Below are 22,986 nucleotides of genomic sequence, written 5' to 3' on the forward strand. Positions count from 1 at the left end.
AAAGGATAAATTAATTCTCAGCACATCCCCCAGGATTTAAGTTGTATTCCTACTGCTTAGTTCTTGGAAACAAACAAAAATGATGCATTATTGCTACTAAGGTTGTTTGCAGTTCTGTTTTGCCTGAAAACAGAATTATTCTGTGCATGTTTACCAGGTTAAAGTTGTTTTGACCTTTGGCCCCTTTGTTTGATTAAAGTTAAGCATTTTTTTTTTCTTTAAAAGAACTTCTCATAAGTGCGTATACGGTTTATTCTGGAAAGGGGTGACAGTCCTGGTGTGTTAACTAACATCCCTCCATTAAATGGGTCAAATTGTGCTTTCAGTTACATCAGTGTAAATCCTGAGTGACTTCATTTAGTTAATTGCAGTTACTCAGGACTTCCAGTGGTGTAACTCAGAGCAGAATTTGGCCCCTGGTATTTATCCTCATTACTTCGAGATACCTTGTTAAAGACATTGTATAAAACCAAATTCTAATTAGGGACAAAAACATGAGTCTGAGAGTAGCACAAAAATGAAATGTGCAGTAAGGTTTTGAGCTGGAAAAGGTTGTACAGCTGTGTCCAATCCATAAGAAGGAATAACTAAACAGGCAGCTAGGAGCTAAAATCAGGTACTGTAGTCATCTTACAATAATGCACATGAATTAGGATAGTGAGAAATAGCTCTGGCATGGCATCATCTGCAGTAATCAGAAAAATAAAAGGCCCATAAGTTCCTGCCTCTTCCTCCAATGGGAAGAATAAAATTCATTTTTGCCTACCTTTAGGTTTTATTTGTGCAATTAGATGATTGGATACATGGCTTAGTATGAAAGCCCTCAATTATACAGTCCCACTGGGGGGAACACTTCACAACGTGCCTATAAGTAAACTGTCTAAGGGATACTACCTATTTGAAATCTTGTCAATATATTTGAAAAACATAAGGTAGAAAGTAGTTTCTGGTACAAAATTAGCCACTGAGTCCCCCTGCCAATTTTTACTTCACAGTCCATTTTTTAAAAAACATTTTTCTCTCACCTGTTGTTTGATGGTCCCACACAGTCAACAGGGGAACCAGTGAAACTGACTATACGAAAAGTGCTGTCAAATACACAAAGTAACCAAACTGAAATAACACAGAAATATTTCTAGTCTCTCTGCTTGTCTATATGGCTAGTTAGTGCGTGGCAAACCTGGGTGTGAATATACAGAGCGCTAGCATGCAATACATTAACTACCAGTGTGGACCCTCTTACCATACTCTAAACTGGAGTATGCTTTGAGGTACTTAGTGCATTAAGGAACTTTTAGTGTGCCGTAGCAAGGTCCCTATGGCCAGTTAGTGCACAGTAGGCTAATGTGCTGTATGTTCACACCTCTGCTTGCCATGCACTAACTAGCCATCTAGACAAGTCCTCAGATACAGTAATTTTAGGCTTGCCACAACAGTAGGTAAAAAATTCACTGTTCAATTTTTAAGTAAATTGTATGTTTTAAACATACTAAGTACTATGTAAATATATAAGTACATGTTTGTTGCACATAAAACTAGGTACCAAATATGCAAGTGTAGTAAGAACCTGCCAAACTCAGGTGAAACCGTTTTTGAAAATCAAGATCAGATTTTCAGATACTGATCACCTCTAGCTGCTTTTGTGTGCGTACAGTGCTTTGCACAAAATAACCTAATTTCCCATTTGAAAAGAGCTACTATCATAGAAATAATAATGGACTTCACTGAGATTTACTAGTGCTCAACACCCTTTGAGAATCAGGACAATAAGGGTCTGATTCCATAATCTTTGACAGGCAGAAGTCCCCTCTAAACCCACAGGAATTTTGCCTGCCTCAGAAATAAAAGATCAGACCCTGAATCTGTTAACTGTCCACCCATCCTGCAATCTGGTCTGCATAGGCAGATCCCTGAACCCACTTTCAACCCCTTTGAGTTGAGTGAGAAGAGCTGGCACAGGGGTCTGCTCACATGGAACGGTTATAAAACTGGGGCGAGGCTTATTTTCAAATACTCTGTGTATACGCTGCCACGTCATACTTGCTTTAGTGCTATATTGCATATAAACCATTAGTACGGAATGTTTTATGAACAAAAAAGTGCTGCTTCTATTTAAAACCACCCTCTGGTTTCCTGTAATGTCACACAGATGCATACCCCACATTTTATACTCCTTAAAAGTTATGTCGGCACATGTTATTTTCCTTGCTAAATGCATGTGTATATATAAAGAGTCACTTCTGAAATAAGATTACATTAATGATCTTGTTTTCCTCATGAAGGAGAGGGCTCAGGGTGCTTTCTCAAACTTTGTTAATATTTTTAACTGAGCCAACTTTTCACTAACATTCTTGTACTGCTGGTTTTTTAATTTTTTTTTTTTTTCAGAAGTCTGGCAATCATCAGTTTGGGTTGTCTTCTAGATAGTAGACTGGAGATTTCCATTAACTTAGACTTGAGAGAGTTTAAAATATGTGAAGATCTAGAAATTCATAAAAAGAACCGGAGTACTTGTGGCACCTTAGAGACTAACACATTTATTTGAGCATAAGCTTTCGTGGGCTACAGCCCACTTCATCGGATGCATAGTCTGAAACATACAGTAAGAAGATATTTATACATACAGAGAACATGAAAAGGTGGAAGTACCCATACCTGTAGCCCACGAAAGCTTATGCTCAAATAAATTTGTTAGTCTCTAAGGTGCCACAAGTACTCCTGTTCTTTTTGCTGATACAGACTAACACGGCTGCTACTCTGAAACTAGAAATTCATAGTGAAAGTTACACAGTTTACAATGTAAACGTGCAGTGTTAAGCTTTAAACCAGGGGTAGGCAACCTATGGCACGCAAACTGATTTTCAGTGGCACTCACACTGCCTGGGTCCTGGCCACCAGCTGGGATTCCGTCCGCCAGCCCCGCTCAGCCTCCTGCTGGCCCCGGGTCCCAGCCACAGGTCCCGGGGGCTCTGCTGCTGGCCTGGGGTACTGGCCGCCAGCCCACTGCCAGCCGGCGTTCCGTCCGTCGGTCCCCTTCAGCTCGCTGTTGGCCCCGGGTCCCGGCCACCAGTCCGGGGGGCTCTGCTGCCGGCCTGGGGTCTTGGCTGCCCGCCCGGGGCTCTGCAGCCGCCCCCAGCTGTGGCCCACTGACCCCAGCCTGGGACAGTGAGGGGTGCAGACAGGGGCAAGAGGGGGCGCAGCTCAGCACCCCTACCTTAAAAATTGTTCCAGCGCCACTGTGCTGGGATAGTTTTACGTTCTGATTGGCTGCTTACATCACTATCACACCATGTGGAACAGCAGACTGCGTTTGACTTTGCGATTAGAATGTACATGCAAGAACTGGAATCAGAATTTTCTGACAGATTTCAAGATTTCCAGCGATTTGGCCCAATGCTTTCTTTTCTAATTAAACCTGAAAAGTTCAACAAAAGCGACTTGGATTTGTCTGTATTTCAGTGGATGGGGGTTGAAGATTTCGAAATGCAGCTCATTCAGTTATAAAGCTCAGAATTGTGGGCATCAAAGTTTGGAGATCTGCGGAGTGTACTTGAAACTACCGAGAGAGATCATGGGGCCTCTATTCTGACCTGCTGGACGTCCCTGCCAGTGCAATTTAACTGTTTGAAGAAAATTGCGTTTGCAATGCTTTCAGCATTTGGATCCACGTACCTGTGTGAACAGGTATTTTCACACATGAAATCTGTCCTCTGTCCCTCTCGGAGCCAGTTAACAACTGATCACTCAGAAGCCTGTGTGCAGCTTAAAGTATTCAAGTACGTGCCAAACATTGGAAAACTCAGCAAGGAAAAGCAAGGGCAAGGATCACACTAAACTGATAAGATCTGCATTTTAATTTAATTTTAAATGAAGCTTCTTAAACATTTTAAAAACCTTATTTACTTTACATACAACAGTAGTTTAGTTATATATTATAGAGAGAGACCTTCTAAAAATGTTAAAATGTATTACTGGCACGCGAAATCTTAAATTAGAGTGAATAAATGAAGACTTGGCACACCACTTCTGAAAGGTTGCCGACCCCTGCTTTAAACTCTTTCAACTCTTCAGTTCAAGTTCAGTGAAACAACAATACTGCTATGAGTTCCCCAATAGATGGCAGTGCTGGAAACTCCTTCCACGTCCCAATAAGCAAATTAGCTCTGCTGAGAGCATAACAAAGGCTCTGATGTGTTGTGTGGCAGCAAAGCAGAACTGGTGAAAGGAGAGTTTTCAGTCAAGCTTTCATGAACAGAATGACAACTTCAGAATTGAGGTCATATATTTTATTGGACCTGAGAGAGACAAGGTTTCAAGCTTACACAGAGCTCTTCTTCAGGTCTCGTGTCTCTCTTCTTGTCTCTCTAATATCCTGGGACTGATATGGCTAGAACAACACTGCAAACTTCAGGATTTGTTATTTCAAAAGATCAATGCCAGAAGAACTGCACATGCTCCCTGTTGCACTGCTGAGCCCAAAATACCATTAACGCCCTTGTTTTGCAAATGTAGGAAGTGAACACCTGAAATTCCACGTCTTTGGTTAGAAGCACAGGCACTTAACCAGTGCCATCAGGCACTGGCTATTTTAAATGTAAGATGAGAAATTATTTGGAACTTCTGATAGAAGCCAAACTGGCAAAGAGCATTTGCCCAGCAGGTGTCTTTTTCCATATTGATGCTCCATGCTTCTGCTCAGTCTGAGTGTCTTTAAGGTCAGCACTCCGTATGGGCTGAGCTACAGTTCTCCCAACCATGGGATGCTCCTGCCTGACCTTTGCTGTCAGTTTTCTCTGAGTGTTAGTAATACACTGTTTTTGAAGGCCTGTAAAAAGTAGGAAAGCAAAGAAGTTTTACAGAAGAGGAAGATTGCAGCCTCAGAGCCAATTTAATCCTTTGATATCGTCCCTTGCCTCCCTGTTGGCTGCAAATATGTCCCTATTCAACTTGGATAACAGGTGCTTAGCCCTGTCTGAGCACTGCAGCTCTCCCTCTGCAGGACAGTGAATGACTTCTAAGGCTGAGCTCCTTGGACATGTGTATTGGCAGCTGTTAAGAAGCAGACATAAGGTCCTTTAAAAACTGCACATAATTAAAATGGCTGTTTGGGCAATGGCCATTCAGAGACATTAATGTCTAGATTACTGGGCTTATTTTTAGGCAATTGATAGCTGAAGTAAGAAAGAAGGGTCAATAGTATGTGTTTATACTTTTTCTCCACCGACCTTGTACTATTTAATGGGATGATAAATCCAGAATTGAGATGCCTGTTGCAATCTCAGTGAAATGCAGAGAAATCTATTTGGATGAAAATGTAGAGTTTGTGACTATGTCAGCATAGTAACGATTGCAGTTCACATACAAGACAGCACAGTGCACCAGCCCTCACACTATCTGGTAAATATAGCTGAAATTCGAAACAAAAAAGTAGGTGCAAAGGATGCCAGAGAAATTGCAGAAATTAAAAATAGCATATGACACTTATCCAGCAAGGTACATAACCATGTGACTAGTCCATTGACTTCAATGAAGCAACTCATGTCATTAATTACCTTACATATTTTTGTATATGGTACCAGGAACCCTCTTAATAGAAATCTAGAGTAGCTTAATATAGTGTTAATATTAAGAATGTAAGTATACACTAGTTCAGGGATCGGCAGCCTTTGGCACGCGGCCCGTCAGGGTAAGCCCCCTGGCGGACTGGGCCTGTTTGTTTACCTGCCGCGTCCGCAGGTTCGGCCGATCGCGGCTCCCACTGGCCGCGGTTCACTGCTCCAGGCCAATGGGGGCTGTGGGAAGTGGCTCGGCTATTTCTGCCTCATTACGCTTAATGTTCATATTAAGGGATATTGCCAACTTAAATTTGGCCACAAATTTAAATTTTGTAAAATCAAGCTATTTACAAACCTTAAGAAGTGTTTCCTCAATTTAAAAAAAATCTAGTGAAAACAGATATTTTAGAACAAATATACATTACCTTTCAATGTTTGCAACCCTGGAATTCCACCACTAAAGCCATGTCTACACTACATGGACTATAGCAGCATAGCTACGGCACCATAGCTATGCTGCCATAACCCCCTAGGATAGATGCAGACTACAATGATAGAAGGGCTTTTCCCGTCCCTGTAGAAACTTCACTTCTTCAAGCAACAGCTAGGTGCATGGAAGCATTCTACACAACTAGGTCGGTATAGCTACAGAGCTGAGGGGTTTGCATATTTCACATCACAGAGCACCATAGCTATGTCAACCAATGTTTGTAAATGTAGACAATCCCTAAGAAAGTGAAAATGACCATAAACAAAAATGAAAATGATTTAACTGATGTAGATTCAGTCCAAGTGAAAGCTCTGAGACAAAGTTACAAGTGATTGAAAAGAACGTCCACGTGTATAATACAATTGCTATAGTATATAAGCAAAATAGGCAGCATACTGGGAGTCTTTGCTTCGGAGTCAACCAGAGTAAACTGGAACAAACAAGACGTCTTCTGTAGGAGGTTTTAGATTCCTTTAGAAAATCTAACCATTTTTATATATATGCAGTGTTGTAGCCATGTTGGTCAGAGGATGTTAGAGAGACAAGGTGAGTGAGGTAATATCTTTTATTGGACTAACATCTGTTGGTGAGAGAGACAAGCTTTGTTTATACCATTTTTATACCATTCATAGTGCAGACTATCAGAAACAGCTTTGCAGAGAGTCATTCATCAGCTGAGGAGAAAAGGAAGTCTTCAAGGTGAGATTTAGGCTATGTCTACACTACGCACCTGTTAGCGACACAGCTCTGCCACTACAACCGTGCCGCTAAAAGGCGCGCAGTGTAGCCGCTCTTTGTCGGCAGGAGAGAGCTCTCCCGACGACAAAAAAATTACACCCCCAATGAGCGGCAGTAGCTTTGTCGGCAGGAGAGCTCTCCCACCGACAAAGCGCTGTTCACACCGGCGTTTTTCGTCGGTAAAACTGTTGTCATTTGGGGGGGGGTGGGGTTTCCACACCCTTGAACAACAAAAGTTTTACCAACAAAAGTCCTGTGTAGGACTTAGAGAGAATGCTTGTGACTCATAGGAAGAAGAGAAATCCAGGTAGGGTAACAGCACAAAGTGATGAACACCACCCACTCCCCCAACACAACATGAGAGAGTCAATAGAGGGGTCAAAGAGGAAAGTAAAATTAGAGAAGTGTAGTGAGTGATTCTGTGGGAAATTGCAGATGGACATGAACTCCTAGAGGATCAGAAGGGGTATGTCCATGGAGCATTAAGAGGAAGGTAGTTTTAAATTGGATGCAGAAGCCTTGGGTAAAATTTGCAAAAGCACCTAACTCCATTTTCAAAAGGGAAATAGATACTTAAGAGCCTAAGGCCAGGTCTACACTAGAAACTTTTGCTGATATAATAATGTCAGTTAGGGGTTTGATTTTTTTTATGTGACATAGTTTGAGGTCAAGGATGGCTTCAAGACTTCTGACAATGAGAGCAAAGTTAACGTGAGTGATAATCTGATGAACTTTTCATTAACAGGAGAACTTCAGTCTTTGAAGTACTCATTAGTAGGAAGTTATAGGGTGGTCAGAGGCTGGCAGTGGAAGCTACTGAGGTTATGTGAGTTAACTCTTAGTAAATGTGTAAATTCCCACCTGGGAGCTGGCTAAATTTTAAGGAATATGGGGAGGAAGGGGCGCTGTATGTGAGGGATTTTCCAACATGGATAAATTGTTCTGTTTATGCTTCCGACACTCAAGACTCCTTTCTCAGCCCCACCCAACATCTTCATGGTAGGAAACCTTCACTCCTTTCCCTAACGGCCAGCTTCCCAGCTGCTGGTTTCCATTTCTCCAGTCTTGGTCCACTATTCAGTTTTGTTGATGCACTTTTAATAATGACCTACGTTCCGACTACTACACTCTTAGGTTGCTAGCGGCTTGATGAACCTTAATTCTGACCTGCATGCTGCTCCTTTTCCTATACTGAGTCTTTTCTGAGCAGAAAGTGACAATCATGCCAAATGCATCAAGACTGATTTTTCAGATATGGGTAAATGTCTAGGACTCATTTGGTGCTACCAGTTCACGTCTTTATTTGTGATTGGACGCTAAAGCCTAGAACAGTAACTCTGCATTATCTGGCCCCCTTTCCTTAAGTTACTGTCATCTGCTTTGTTGGGTCAGATTTCTTTTGATACATTTTTACTCACCTTCTCCTTTATTTATCTGTAAAGCAACACAAAAAAGGTGTCCATGGGGAAAGTTGCTGAGTTTTTGTGTCAGACATGTGGGATGGTATGCAAACAAAGGGCACCTTCTAATTCAGGGTGCAAATTAGAATTCTGCAATTAGCAAATTAGAATTCTGCAAATAAATATTGGGTAACCTTATCCAGAAAATACCTGATAAGTAAAGAGAACCTAAGGCTGAATGTGAATATGAGGAAAAATTGCCCAACATTGAGATCATGGTGGAATAATCTCTCAAGGATACTGATGAAAGCATCGCTGCTTCACTGGAAAAGGTACTGGAGAATATAATATACTAGAGGATGTAATCCTGCGTTGGTCCATAAATGATGGATTGGATGAGCTAATAAGGCTTTTCCATCTCTGATTTCTGTTGTAAGATGGGAGACAATGAAAAGTGCATATTGAGCTGTGGGACAATTTACTAGCTGCTCGCGAGAGAAATAAGAATAATGCCTGTCTGTAATCAAGGGCAGCTTAAATGCAGTAAAGGCTTTGAGAAGGCAAAAAAGGGACATTCTGGGTCAGCCCTGTGGCCAGTTAATATTCTGAGCTACCATACAGGAGAACCTGGGGTTGAGGTACAAGAGTAGGTGGTATTTTCCTTGAGTTACCATCTTGTGATCCTGACTCTAAGTTTTTCTTGTAGTTAGTTTCTATCTCTTGGTGTTTTGAAGAAAACCTTCAAAACATGATAAGTGTAACTGATGCAGTGGTGTATGCCTGGATTTTCATAGATCCTGAAACAGTAGCTCGGGGAGAGATGTGAACTGCCCCCAATCATCTCCGTGAGGTGATAACTCAGAAGCCAAGTGATAATTTGAATATCAATAATGTTAACTATTTGACTGTCGACCAAAGCATAAGAAAGGAGGTTGGTGATCATATTATAAAGATCTGAACAAGCTGCTGTGAGGGACATCTCTTTCTGGTGCCACAATTGATGGCATTTAGGAGATGACACCATTTATTTTTCCCCTCAGTCAAAAAAGAGCCTACCAGAGCCGAACAAAGAATCTGCATTCCACCACAGGGAAGCAAGGCTCAGGGAGCCCAGCACTGCCTCTGAGGCTGAGCTAAGCCCAAGGGATTCAGCAGAACCTTTGAGTGTATGCAAACCACAATGAAAAGATGTCAAGCCCAACGGAACATGCACCATCCTATTTGGAACAACATGTCAGTGTACTGGGAGAGGCATCTCATTTTTGGCATCTTGGGTGGGCAGAGCTTGGAAGAGCATCACTGCATTTTTTTTCCCCAATATGTAACCCCCAGTGGAGAATAAGTTTTATTTACCTGACCCCTTATCCTGCTTCTAATGTCAGCAGGAGCTGGAAGATCTACCAAGACAGTGCTCTCTACACCCGGCAGAGAGGCCACTCAGTTATAGCAACTCTGCAAACTTAGGAACAGTTTTCTGGGACTCCAAAGCCATTTACGTTCTGTTCTCCTGGGCCAGAAATATGGTGGCGATGGAGAGATCCCTGCGGCAACTGCAGGGACACTGGGGTAAACCCCAAGGTGGGAAGCATGAAATGAAATTCCATTTAGCGGTATTGTCTCTGGGTGATACCTAGATAAATGGCATCTGGACTTTGTCGAACACATCTAGTTGTTTAACAACCTTCCTCCCCATCTGCAAAGGCTGAAGCTTTTATGGTGAGAAATTCATGGTGGCTTTCAAAGCAGCTGCAATGGAAGTGGAGGTATCCCACTCACTTAGACTGGACACAAGTTGATGCTGGGATACTCTGTAAAGTTGGATCTTTGTAATCATTAATGTCTTTTCCTTCTCATTAAAGAGCATTGACTTAATGGCTGAAGTGTAGAACTGGAAGTCAGGAGACCTGAGTTTTAGTCGCAGCTCTGCCACTGGCTCACTGTGTGGCCTTTAAGCTTATGCCTCTATTTCCCCATCTGTAAAATGGGGATAATGATACATGCTTATCTCACCAAGCTGTGGTAAGGATTAATTAATTAATGTTTGTAAAGTGCTTTGAGATCTTGGATCAAGGATGTCATAGATGTGTACAGAAAAATGTTTTGACAAGAATAATTTGTCGTCCATGGACTGAAGCTAGCACATTTTTTTATGCATTTGGAACACATTGTAATTTTGCTTTTTAATATTTGATCCAATCTATTATTTTCTTCTCTGTTTTTCATGGATGGATGATGTAATCATTGAGATTAATTTAGATCAGTGACTCAACTGAACAGCCAGAGTACAGAAACCCACTTGGGTTTCATCAGGATCGATGACCTGCAGCTTCTCTTGAGCAAGGTTCTGGTGAAGATTCACAAGGGGGCTATCAGCTGATTTAACATCTGTTGTTAAGGGATACTCCACAGCTAATTGTTGGAGAGCCTCTAGGTTAATTGCTGAGATCCTGAAATGATTCAGTACAGAAACACCAATGCTCTTCACTTTTCTCTCATTATAAATTCACTGGGATTTTTTCTCTTTCCCCAGCTAAAGTTCTCTATAACTCATAACCTCTCCTGAGGTCCTGCTAACATCCATTATGTCCTGGTTTTCTTTTTTACTTGAAACAGCCTTGCATGAAGACAGTTATCCAAAACCAGATGGTGGAGTTCAAGAAATGTCAATGGAATTAGCACATTGTTCTGGTAGAATGGTGTGCTGCTGCTACATGAACAGCAAAGCAACACATTTCCAAAGCAGGAACCATTGATGCTGTAATATCACTCTGTTACAAGGGTTTTTCCCTTGCACCCAAAATACTGACGTTGATTTAATAATTGTGTCTGATGCAGCATCGTACAATGAGACAGATTTACCCTCTCTGCCATTATTGAAGTTCTGGCGAATTTGATTGATTCAGAAGAGACCTATTGTGTCCTTCAGCCAGATATGGGCCAGCTTATCCATAAGAGCACATGTCTGTTGGGAGATGAGGTGGTTAAAGCTGGTTTCTGACTGGCAGAAATTCTACAATGAAATCTGTCTTCAGGGACTGACAAAAACCAGTTGCTTGGCAGATGTGGGTCTTCTAATAAAGGTGGGGCGGAATTGTACGGCACACAACTGTGTTCTTTGGTCTGGTTGGAGTTTGCTTAAAAATCATCACCTCCTGCACTGTTTTCACTCCATTTGCTTTTCAAAACTTTTCTTGATTAAATGTCAGTTGATTGTCTGGTGCTAATTCTATTTGGTACAGAGTTTTGTGATAACATTATTAAAAAATGAGTTTCAGCAGCAACTTCAGTTCCCTGTAGCTGGCAGACAACTAATGAGACCAAGATGGTCAGGTAATTTTTTAAGCAGTTATGGACCATTACTGAGCATAAACTCCCACTCTGGTCTCATCATCTCTCTCAGAAGAGAGAAATAATGAAGCTTTTAAAGTAGCTGCTTGTAACCCCTGGTGTCATGGAAGGAAGCTGTGATGATGACCATGATATGGTTGGATATTCCCTCCCTTGGGAAGCTCCAGCTAGTCAGTAAGAGCAAAACCATAATAAAAGTTTTTCTCAGACCCAGATCCCATTTTATCCACACTCCAAAGTTTGGGTGAGGGTCTCGGGAAGACATTTCCAGTATTAGGGCACCTCTGTTACAGACAGAGAGAGCAAATGGTGGGGAGGATTTGTATTGCAAGCCTCATTGGCTGGGATTCTGGTTTGCGAAAAACAAATACAAATGTGGTCTAACCCCACAAAATTCACAGGGAGGGGACCATGTTAGATAAATGGTACTGGTTTGACTGTTATTGCCTGATAAAATTTTTCTTCCATTAAAATAAATATATTTAAAAAATAGTTTACTTATAAATGTAAAGGAAAAAATTGCTAAAAATCAGCAAATCGGTATTTAAAAAAATGGTAACTGTGTTGCAACTCCTGCTTCCTATATCACAGGTCATTGCAATATAAAGCCCTAACTCTTGGAGTCGTGTGAATACTCTGAGCTTACTGTTCTTTTGATGAAAGTTTCTAGCCCTCATGAACATGGAGAAAGGTTTAAAAATCTGAACCCCAAAAGGTTAAAACCTAAAAGCAAAGAAAAAGAACTTGAAAATGGATTATTTGATTTTTAAGTTGCTCTTGTGATTGTGGGGGTAGGGAGGCTGAGTCACGATGCTGAAACTTGGGTTGTCAATACTGCTTTTGTAAAACATGAACCCAAATGTCTTTCTCAAGGTAGATCTCCATTTGTGTCAGCATGTAGAGTACAGACACTTCACGCCCAGCTAGCATGGGTACAAATAGCAGTGTAGAGGGTGATTCACTACGTAGGCGACTAGAGTAGAGACATGAACCCTAGGGCATTTATCCTACACAGTTCTCGAGATGGCCAAGCAATGCCTCCCATGTCTACGCTATTTTTAGCAGTGTAGTGTCCTGCTGCTGGAGCCTTTCCCTGCTACAGTGAAAGACTCCGGCAAGGGGGAGGTATGGGGGAAGGACCTCCGGCAGCTCCCCCCTGCCAGAGCCTGTCCGTGCTGCAGTGAAAGGCTCCAGCAGGGAAGAGGCAAAGGGGAAAAGGCTCTGGCACAGCTCCCCACGACAGAGCCTTTCACTGCCTCATAGCTACACGCTGCAGTAACAGTGTGCACCTCCCTTTCATTGCAGTGTGTAGCTACACACGTAACCTACACTCCACTCTCCCAGTATTTGAGTGGCTGGCATACTCCATAACAATGGATACTGATCCTGTTGTGTGATGAGTGTGTTAACCTTATGTAACTTGACCTATCTCAGGTGACTGGAACAGGAAGCAGAACCAGGAGGTGATGACCTCTGTGGGCACAAGTGTCTAGAGAGTCCAAAGGCACCAGTTTGTGGGTTACTCGGGGGGGGGGGCTCTAGATCCCCCCTGGCCTCTCTTCTCCCCCACTTCTCTCCTTCGGAGTCTCGTGGTGGCCTCAGTCTTGACGTAACATCTGCTGCCCAGCACCATCAGCCCAGTCCTCTTCCCACTTCAGTGGGAGCAGGAATCAGACCTGGTGGTTGTGGGGCCACTGATGAGAAATGTCTAGGAAAGCTTTCAGTGCAAAAATCACATTTAAAAACATCTCCCAGTGGTCTCCACTGTCTGCTACTGTTTCTTCTCTAGCTACATGTTACAATGCACTTTGCTGCATAAAGTGCCTGTATCACCTATGCAGAGGCCTTTGGATGAAGAGCTGTTGAGTCCCATTCCTGCTCTCAATGGATCAGTGCCTATGTCACAGATGCCTCCACATGTGTGGGCAGCCTCAGGAGAGGTGCCACAAATAAACATGGCCCCGCTTGTTGTCCTGGCACCTCCACGTCAGGGCTGAGGCACATTGGCAGGACAGTGTGGGGGAGCATGCCCCTGCCAATGCTGTACCTGTTCTGTGGATAAACAGGACGGCAGTCTCCAGGGCACAGTCTGACCCTTCTCATGAATGCTAGAATTGAGACAGGAAAAAAGTGTCCATCTCCATTTTGTCTCTGTTAATCTGGACCTGGACAGCCTTGCTGTTTGAATTCCCAGGAGGTAGGCCAGGGTAGAAGGAATCTTACAAGGTGTGTCCCCTGTTAATCAGCTGTAGTTGCTCCTAGAGACAAGAAAGAGGATTTTGATTTCTGGAACCAGGGGCCTGAACTTAGCAGGAATTTGTTGAGACTTGGAAGGTGAGGAAGTGATTCTTGGATGCTGTGCTGGAGTTAAAGGCACTGAGAGGATGTTGTTGGCATAAACTGAAGCCCCCTCCTCCCCGGAGAGCCATCTGAAGCTCTCTGAAAGCTATGAGAAGAGCAGCCTGTAAACATCACACTTTGGAATGACAATGAAATAGCTTCATTCATCCCTGGATCAATCTTTTCTCAGCCTTAACAGGATGGCTGCCAGCTTTAATACCTCCACAGCCCTCCAGAGCCACCTCGGGGGGACTGAAACCTCTCTGGGTGCTGGCCTGCTCAATAATGTGGCACCCACCTGTCACCTCCGGCCCAATCGCAGGGCTGGTGGAGGGAGTGCAGTATGAAGCTAGCGACATTCAAACAGCGTCATGCCTCCCTTGGGGACAAACAGTTGGGGTTTTGTGAATTATGAAGTGTGGAAGTATAGGATTTTCTTATTGCCATTCCTGTGCTGGATACAAAAGCCAATGGCAAGACCCCCGAGTTCAGGGAGAGGATACTAAAGGCAGAGAGAAGCCTGCATTGCCAGTATACATCCTCGGGATCTTTATCATTTTGTCTCTATTGCCTCCTTTCATTGACTCTTTCCCATCTCTCTTTCATTCACTTCTCCCTCTTCTACCCTTTCTGCTCCTGTGGCGAATTTGAAGGTTTGCCTGCACAAGTTATAAGCTGTTCCCTGCCTCTCTTGGCAAACACTGGAGTCCAAGCCCTTCTGCCTCTCTCCAGGTTCTTACATGATGCTTCATGCCTCAAGGGACCTGTATATCGGTGGCTCAAGGCACCAGTGCCGATACAGGCACCAGCATGGTGAAAGCTGCAGCTTGGGCCACCGACAGAGGGCACCAATGCTGATGCCAGGTAAGAGATGGTTCGGGCAATCCTGGATCCTAACCTGTGAGCATTCTGCCTCCTCTAAAATAGTTTTGCAAGTCTGTGGTTGAATAGGCTCATGATTTTGTCACCCCAGGCTGTGAGAGTAGATTTGTCATGTTCCTCTCCTAGAGACCAAGCAAAAGGCCCCGCTGCAGACTTTGGGGTGACCTTCCTGGTTCTGTCCACTCAGCCTGGCACTAGGATGCCCTTTGTAGCGAGGATTCTCAGACAAAAATGCTGGCCCTAGAGCAGGTTGAATGGGATTGTTTGGGGAGTTGAATAATGAGCATGTATTTCTCTGTTTCATTCATTTTTCCCATGTTACCTTCCCTCTGTCCCCAGAATTCTTAGGGTATCATTGGGGCTGTGTTTAAAATCCTAGGCTGCTTTGAAGCACCGAAAAGATAGTTGTGAGTGAATGAACCCAGGAGAGAGACAAAACCGCTGTCAATGGAAGTAGGGCAGACGATGATTGGTGGGGAATGCGGCCTTGCTCAGCATGGGGCCGGTTGATGTGTATGGCCCGCTTAACATGATGCTGCCATGTCTTCCCTAGCATTATGACTAGTTGCTTCTCAGCAGTTGTGTCAAGGACTCAGTGGGCAAGCTCATTGGCCCTCAATGTGAAGGAATCCTGGCTTGCCGCAGTCCCATCAGGGGGTAGCCTGAACTCGCTGTGTCGGTCACTCTGGTGGCCAGTGCCGCTCACCAGATCGCTTGGGAATAAAGTATTTGGGGTTGGTGTTCTAAGCTTCTCGGTGCTTGCAAAGAGACCCTCTGTGCTTGCAGCCAAGCATAGATGTGGAGGTGACCCTGCCTGAAGGATGTTCTCCCTGGCATAGCTGTAAAGTGCACAGCTCTCCTGGCAGGGATTCTCCCCTTCCTCTGACATGTTCCATTTGCAGCTGGATTGCTTTTGTTCCAGCTGAGTGGGCCACTCTCTAGAAAGTACATTAATGTGTTTGCTTTTCTCCCCTTCTCCTGCGAGACTGTGACCCTGTCCCCCCATGCAGCAGATGCCGAGGCTTGTTCCCTCAATTCCAGATGATCCCCCTTCAGAGCTCGCAACTCACTTCCTTCCATAATGAGGGCTGCTTCCCTCCATCCATAAATGGTTCCTGTGGCAGGGTCCATCTCTCTCTGGAGAACAAAGCACTGTGGGAGGAGTTCTACACACTTGGCACTGAAATGATCATCACCAAATCTGGCAGGTGAGAGCAAACCTGTATCACCAAGAATGCCTGTAGCATGTTACTTTCCACACTCACCCACCCACCCTAGGTAAACCCCACCTTCGGTTCCATCTGCTATGCAACGCTGAAGCTACTATTTTACCTTTCTGTCTCTCACCTGTTCTCTGGGTCAAGCCAGCCAAGTGCTGTGTCTGCTTACTAGTGACCAGGCTCACCAGATGAATGTGACGAGTTTGCATGTCCAGCATAACACTATAAAGTGTGCTCTGAGTGTGCAAGGTGCACACCACCCTGACCAAGCCATTCACTTGAGGGTCAGATGATTCCTGGGCAACAGCTCTACAAGGTGAACTAAAGGGAAAGCTCCATGCTGTGTGATCCAGTAAGAGCAGTAATACCCGCGCCATCAGGGACAGTGACCAAGACAGTAGCTGGGATGCACTGCAGAAGCATGGATATTATGCTGGGCCTTTGGTAACAACCTCACTGTGTTTTGTCAAAGGAGTGGCAAGTACTCCCCCTTTTAAATAGTTTTACAGCCATATGCCCTATGCGAGCTCTCCAGATCCTGATATGGACTGTTGCAGTATATTATCTGATCCTGGGTTTTCGATTTTCATTGCACACAGCAGGACAAATTCTGCCCTCTGTTATCCCTGTGCAGTCCCACTGGCCCTCAATAGAGACAGTAAACAGCTTCACGGGGGTTGCATAAGTGTAAATGAAGGCAGAATTTGGCCTGCTGTATTTATCAGTGCAAGAAAGTCAGTGACTTGAGCTCCCAAGGAACTGCACTTCCTTCAAGTGAAGGCCCTGAACAAGAGCTGGGGCGTCAGATTAGGGCAAGCATACAGTGAAATCTCTTTTTCTGCTCTCTTCCTTCTCCCTCTGTGCAGACGTATGTTCCCACCTTGCAAAGTGATTGTTTCCGGCCTGAACCCTCACTCTCTCTACCTGATGCTGGTGGATATTGTACCTTTGGACAACACTCGGTATAAATGGCATTGTGGCCACTGGGAGGCAGTTGGAAAAGCTGATCCCCATTTCCCCAGTCGCTTCTACCTCCATCCAGATTCTCCAGCTCCTGGCAGTCACTGGATGAAAGAACCAGTCTCCTTCCAGAGACTCAAGATCACCAACAATACTCTGGAGCAGTGTGAACATGTAAGGAGAGGCCTGACCATTTCACTCGTACATAGAATAAATGTGTGGTGCTACAAACCATTGGTTTATAGGGAGCACTGCACTATGAAGTTGTCTAATGCCATGACATGCTGTTCATACACAACAAGGAGAATAATATTCATTCTTTCATGTACCCAGAACTGATATTAATATTAATCAGAATTATACGTGATGGAAGGGCCTGTTAGAGCAGCTCACCCATCTCCCTGCCAGGGCAGGTTTATTCCCTATGGTCCTACTACTGCTGTGTTGTTCAGGCTACTTTTAAAAGTTCCATGCAATGAGGCTTCCGCCCCTTCTTTTGGGAGTGTGTTGCACACCCTAAGACCTCACAGCCAGGATGTTTTTCCTGATGTTCATCTTAAATTTTCCCTGTCTCATTTTCATCCCTATTTATGCTGTTAGTTACCCCCCCCCCTTTGTAACACCCTAAATTATTCCTCTCCCTCTTTGGTGTTTATATGTACACTGTTACGTCCCTTTCTTCTCTCACCCCATAGCCATCACTTAATCAAGCTATTAACTATTTTAATCTCTCCTAATAAAATGGTCCTTCCAGCCTCTCTCCAGTTTGGCAATAAATTTCTGGAAGTGAGGTGCTCAGAATTGGACCTGGACCTGTTCCTAGAGGTGTGTTCACACCCAAGCCATAGAGGGAGGCTTTGCTACCTCCCTGTTCTGCCATGTATTACTTTCCAATATGCACCTTGCAGTGCACTGGCCTTTACTGTTTCCCTTGTTGGACTAAAAACATCTCATTTGTTGTAGACCCTCTTCCCCCAGTGCAATCCCATACCATATGAACTATCTTTCTATACAGTAGCATTTTTCATATTCCCATCTGTTCCACAGATGTGGAGACAGTTCTACACTAAAGTGAAAAGGAAAGTTTTCACTTCAGTGTACAGCTCTGTGGGAAGTTCCAGAGAGATGGACCAGCACAAGTAGACAAGTTCCACCCCCAATTACCTATGGTGAGTGGGAAGGGCAAGTGGGTCAGGAGTAGGAGGTCCCAATTCAAAGAGATTGGGGGCGGGGGGGAGAGAGAGGTTGGAAAGAACCAACAAGTGTAAGATCAGGCCCATGGATAGAGCTAAATTTCAAATTTATTCTAGACTTTTGTTTATTTAAGTCAAATCTTCAGGGTTACGTGTGTTGTGGCATTCACGTCCACTCCCTTTAGATCTAATGTGATCTGTATTCCACTTGCACATAAGCAGTTATTTAAAAGTGGTGGTGTGCAACATGCTACTGCCTCTGAAGCCTTTCCAGGTGACTCTTCCAGGAACGTTGAGTTCATCACAGTGATGCCATACAGAGTTCAACATTGTTATCAAATCCTCCTGAAATGCTTGTTCTCTCTTTGGCTTTAGATTATATTGCATTCAATGCACAAATACCAACCACGATTCCATGTGGTGCTGACCAGCGCACATACACTCACTCTGCCCTGGAATGCTGTGGCCACATTTGTGTTCCCAGAAACAACTTTTATGGCTGTGACAGCCTATCAGAATTCCAAGGTAGCTTATCTCTGACTCCTTCCATCTTCTCTGTGACTTTTTGTGAACCTGGGGCAATTCAGGGGTAAATAAAGCTTCCTTCAAGCAAAATGAGCATTAGCACTAAGAGGTAGAAATTAAGGGTATGATGGGGAAAGGTTCAGGTACTCTGGTGCTAAAGCTATTAAAAATACACAAAGGTAGTTTATTAGTTAACACCCTGGAGACCTCGGTTCAAATCCTAGCTCTGAGCACAAATTTAAAAGTGTGAGTTTGGTAATGTAGCTAATGACATTTGCCCACATCACAAAAAATACTCCATAATTGTCCATGGTTTTGTCTGAAGAGAGACCCAGTACAGGAATAGCCAAGGGTGCAATAACATCATCAGGACTGGGTGTATTGGCTTGTACAGCTCATGTCTGCACCATAGCTGACTCTAGCATGTACTCTCTATTCTTCACTTTAATCAAGACCACCAAATTAACTGTAAATATAAAAAGAATACAATATATTCCACAAACTTTGCATGTGACATGAACATAATTGTGCCATAACAAGAGAGACTGCTTTTTCCTGCTTAACCTGTAGTAGCAAAAATAAGAAAACCCGTGAAGTTTCTAATGGTCATATGGAAAATTTTCATTCTCTCAGAAACCAGCCTGTTGGTTTTAAGTGAAGGGCTTGGGAAATAGGATCATGTGGGCTATTGCCTTTGAAGACAGCATTGTGCCCTGATTTCACCAGCTTCATCTTCCAGGTTTCCATTATTTTCCTGTCCCACTTCCTTCTTAAATAACCTCCATTTTTGAATGGTCTGACTCTGAAGCCATTTCACCAATAGATTGGGGAATATCCACATAACTAACATGGCCTTTTTCACTCTCTCCCCTCACTCATTCTTGCCCCTTTTTCTGTTCCTCTCCACTTCTCTCTTTCTCTCATTACCCCTCCTTCCTCTTTCTCATCCTTTCCTCTGTCTTTTCTCTCTTCCTCTCCCTCTATTTCCTTTTCTCTGCGTTTTTCTTCCTCTCTTCCTTTCTCTCTGTGTCTCCATCTTCCCATCTCTCTCTCTTTTCCATTTCCTTCTCTCCCTCTGTTATCTCCCCATCACAGGTTACCCAGCTGAAGATTGATAACAATCCATTTGCAAAGGGGTTCCGAGAGAATGGCCTCAGCTCTAAGAAGAACCGGTAAGAAGCCTCCACCAACAGTTCCTGTTATGCCAAACCACTTAGGCCTTGTCTGTATTACACGTATGTGGGAAATATCCCACCATTTCACTCCCACAGCTGCAGCTCCATTAGTGGTAGAGATGGTGGTAGAAGTGGTGTAGACAGAACACACTAGCCACCAGCATTTTAAATACCATGTCAGTCAGTCAGACCAGCTTAAAGCAGGTTTAGAGGACACCACGATAAAAAAATAAAAGGTGCCTTTTCTATGCTAATGCTCCTGCCATTGCTACCACTAGGGTAGTAGTAGTGCACCAGTAGTAGCAAAATAGTAGAGATTCCTCCCAAAAGGCTAGTGTACTCTCAACTTTGCTATAACATTCCCTTTTCTGAGACTGCTTTGGTTCATCTCTTGGTTATTCTAAATCCAGATGGGGTACACCTTATTAAGAGGCACAGAGACTAAGCCCACAAAGGCCTTATCTAAATTGGTCTTTAAAGAGAATATGGGAAACAAGTTTAAAGAGTTCCCCTTAAACCCAGTCCCGGCATGGTTTTACCAGCCTGCGTGGATAGCGCTTAAATTATTAGAACCATGATTAAAACCTGTAAAGACCCAAGCCTGAGCATAATTATAAATATGGTTGTAACCATCCACACCAGCCAGACAAAGCATGCTAAAGACCAGTTCTGATGTAATAATGATCCAACAATGCTGTCCCACAAGCGCTTCTCTTTCCCCTGGTTTTTGTTGTTGTTCTCTTCCTCCCTATGTCTCTGCTGTTGCCGTCTCATTTGTCTTCTTCATTTGTCTAGAGATTGTTAACTCTTCTGGGCATGGACACGAATGTAAAGAAAGCATCATGCTTACCAACCACACACACTAAATAAATAAATAACAAACAACCAAGTTTGAACATAGGGTGATCAGACAGCGAGTGTGAAAAATCGGGACGGGGTGGGGGGTAATAGGTGCCTATATAAGAAAAAGCCCCAAATAAAATAGGGACATCTGGTCACCCTATTTGAACATGTTTTTTTAAATTCAGTTTCAGCTTCATTATAGTCAGGGCCTCAAGTGTGGATGGAGAATAAACGAGAAGTAATTTGAAAGGGCAGCTTTAACCTGCTAGCTCATTCACTGTCTTTAGCTGTGCATGTACACTAGAGAAATACCCTGGAATAAGCTCTAGAATCATAGACGTAGAGTTTATCCATGCAGACTGATCATATGTGCACCTCTGAGGGAGAGAATGAGAGCCCAGATCTGTGAATAGAAGAATGCTACTTGTTGATATATATGTCTGAATATAAGCATTCTGATATTTGAGGGTGTGTACACGTGTATGTCTGTGTAATAAAAGAAATATGTCTGTGTGTTTAGTAATTATCATGTTGCTGTGTCTATGTATGTGCCCATGCTTGTTGCTAGTATGTCTAAATGTGTGTCCAGAAGTACAAATGGCATCCTTACATATGGGGGAGCTGCAGTGTGGGGGGTGAGTATGTGTGTTTAAAGCGGTGCAGGTACAATGTATTTGTCTGAATACCTGGAAATGTGCATCTGGATCGATTTTTGTATGCTGTGTGATGGCGAATTTGTTTTTCTCCTTCATTCTAGAGGGAAAAATGTTCAAGGTACTGAAATGGTCAAGCAAGCAAGTGCTGAGGAGACAGGCTGTGACCCCCTCACTGGTGAGTCTGTAGCCACACTGCAAGGATACTGGTCTCTCCACTGAGACTGAGGCACGGAGCAGCTCTCTATACAAAGCTTAGTGGTATGGGTGGGTAAAGCAAGCAGTTTCTCTTTGCACACCCAAAGCTTGCCCCGGGCTCACTTCTGCTGGCTCTTACTATGCCCAGGCTATGATTTTTCATATAATTTACCATAACAAACTACTTCCCTTTGTTATTAGATAATTATACACCTGAACACAAGCCATTCCTAGAAGGAACTCACCACACCCAGTTCCAATTTCAATCCTTTCCTACCTTCCCATTTGGAATTTTAGCACAGAATTTGAGTGTTTCCATTGATTGTACTTTATAGACATTTGTTTTGTATTTTAAATCTATGTTCCTATTGCAGAAGATATTGCAGCCTTTAAAGTGCTGGTCAGTTAAATACATTTTCTCATCACAGACGCGTGGGTGGTCTACACTTTTGTGCTAGTGATTTCTTACGTAGATGACAGATTGGAACTCGGTATATTCTTAGCAGAAGCACACAAGTTGGATAAAGTCTAATATTTTTAGTGTAATACATCCATTTCACACCCCTTCTGCCCTCAGTCCAATTAGAATTTACCTCTTAATGGACCATACAACTCACTCACATGCCACCCAGTGATCTATGAAGGAATTGCAACTTATTTATTGTTAATAACATCCTTCACTTAACTTAAAAACATTTGTCCACTTTAGGAGGGCTAATTTTTAATTTATTGTTTAAAAACATGTCTACCCAAAATGATGCTGTGCTTTTATAATCACGGCAGGGGACATTTTGAGGTTTAAATTTCCCTTTAATCACTAAGGATGTAATAAAAACATGAAAAGTTCTTTGAGCTCCAGAGTGTTAACCAGGGAGAAATTTACTCGGGAGTTTACAAATGTGAGCTGAAGAGACAAACTGGGTAATAAAATGCACAACTAGGGACCAAACCGGCTAAAAGTTGGTCTCTAGCTGCCCATCAGGAGTTGAGACTTGGAGAAAACAGGCTATTCAGCACCTCCAGAGCCATAAGATCCTGGTCATAAACATTTCACAATATACTGGAGTGGGGGGAGGGAGCCTTAGGTCTGCGATTCCTGCCTGGAGTTTGCACCCAGGCCTGTGATCACAAGGATGAGGAACTTACTAACTAGAGATGGGGGGGGAGGAGGAACCTATACAAACAAATTGCTTCATGAAAGAGACAGAGCAGTAGTCATGTAAGGCTATGCAAATGCATGGGAATTCATGGGCTGTATGATCCCACAGCCAGACCTCAGGAATCCATGAAATCTGACAGGCTCTGCTTTCCATTCCTGGTAACACATAGGGATTCCTGTCTCAATTTCTGTTGCTGACACAGATATCATTTTTGCTATCAGGTGCTGATCAACTGGTGTGAGAGAAAATATGGGACTCTCTCCAGTCAACTGAATGGTGGTTTTTTTTTCAGTATATATGTGAGAC

At 43.4% G+C, this 22,986-nt stretch overlaps 1 protein-coding gene across 1 annotated transcript; it reads left to right on the forward strand.

The window, feature by feature from the left end:
• Window positions 1–15,794: 15,794 nt before the first annotated feature.
• LOC112103651 (T-box transcription factor TBX6-like) lies at window positions 15,795–21,929 on the forward strand. The gene is made up of 6 exons (XM_024195540.1): window positions 15,795–15,961; window positions 16,840–17,107; window positions 18,502–18,651; window positions 19,747–19,823; window positions 21,427–21,500; window positions 21,895–21,929. The coding sequence occupies exons 1-6, from the start codon at window positions 15,795–15,797 to the stop codon at window positions 21,927–21,929; spliced, it is 771 nt and encodes a 256-aa protein (XP_024051308.1).
• The last annotated feature ends 1,057 nt before the right edge of the window (window positions 21,930–22,986 follow it).

Source organism: Terrapene carolina, unplaced genomic scaffold (assembly GCF_002925995.2).
Source record: "Terrapene carolina triunguis isolate 2854851 unplaced genomic scaffold, T_m_triunguis-2.0 Scaffold790, whole genome shotgun sequence".
In the NCBI taxonomy this organism is placed as follows: Eukaryota; Metazoa; Chordata; order Testudines; family Emydidae; genus Terrapene; species Terrapene triunguis.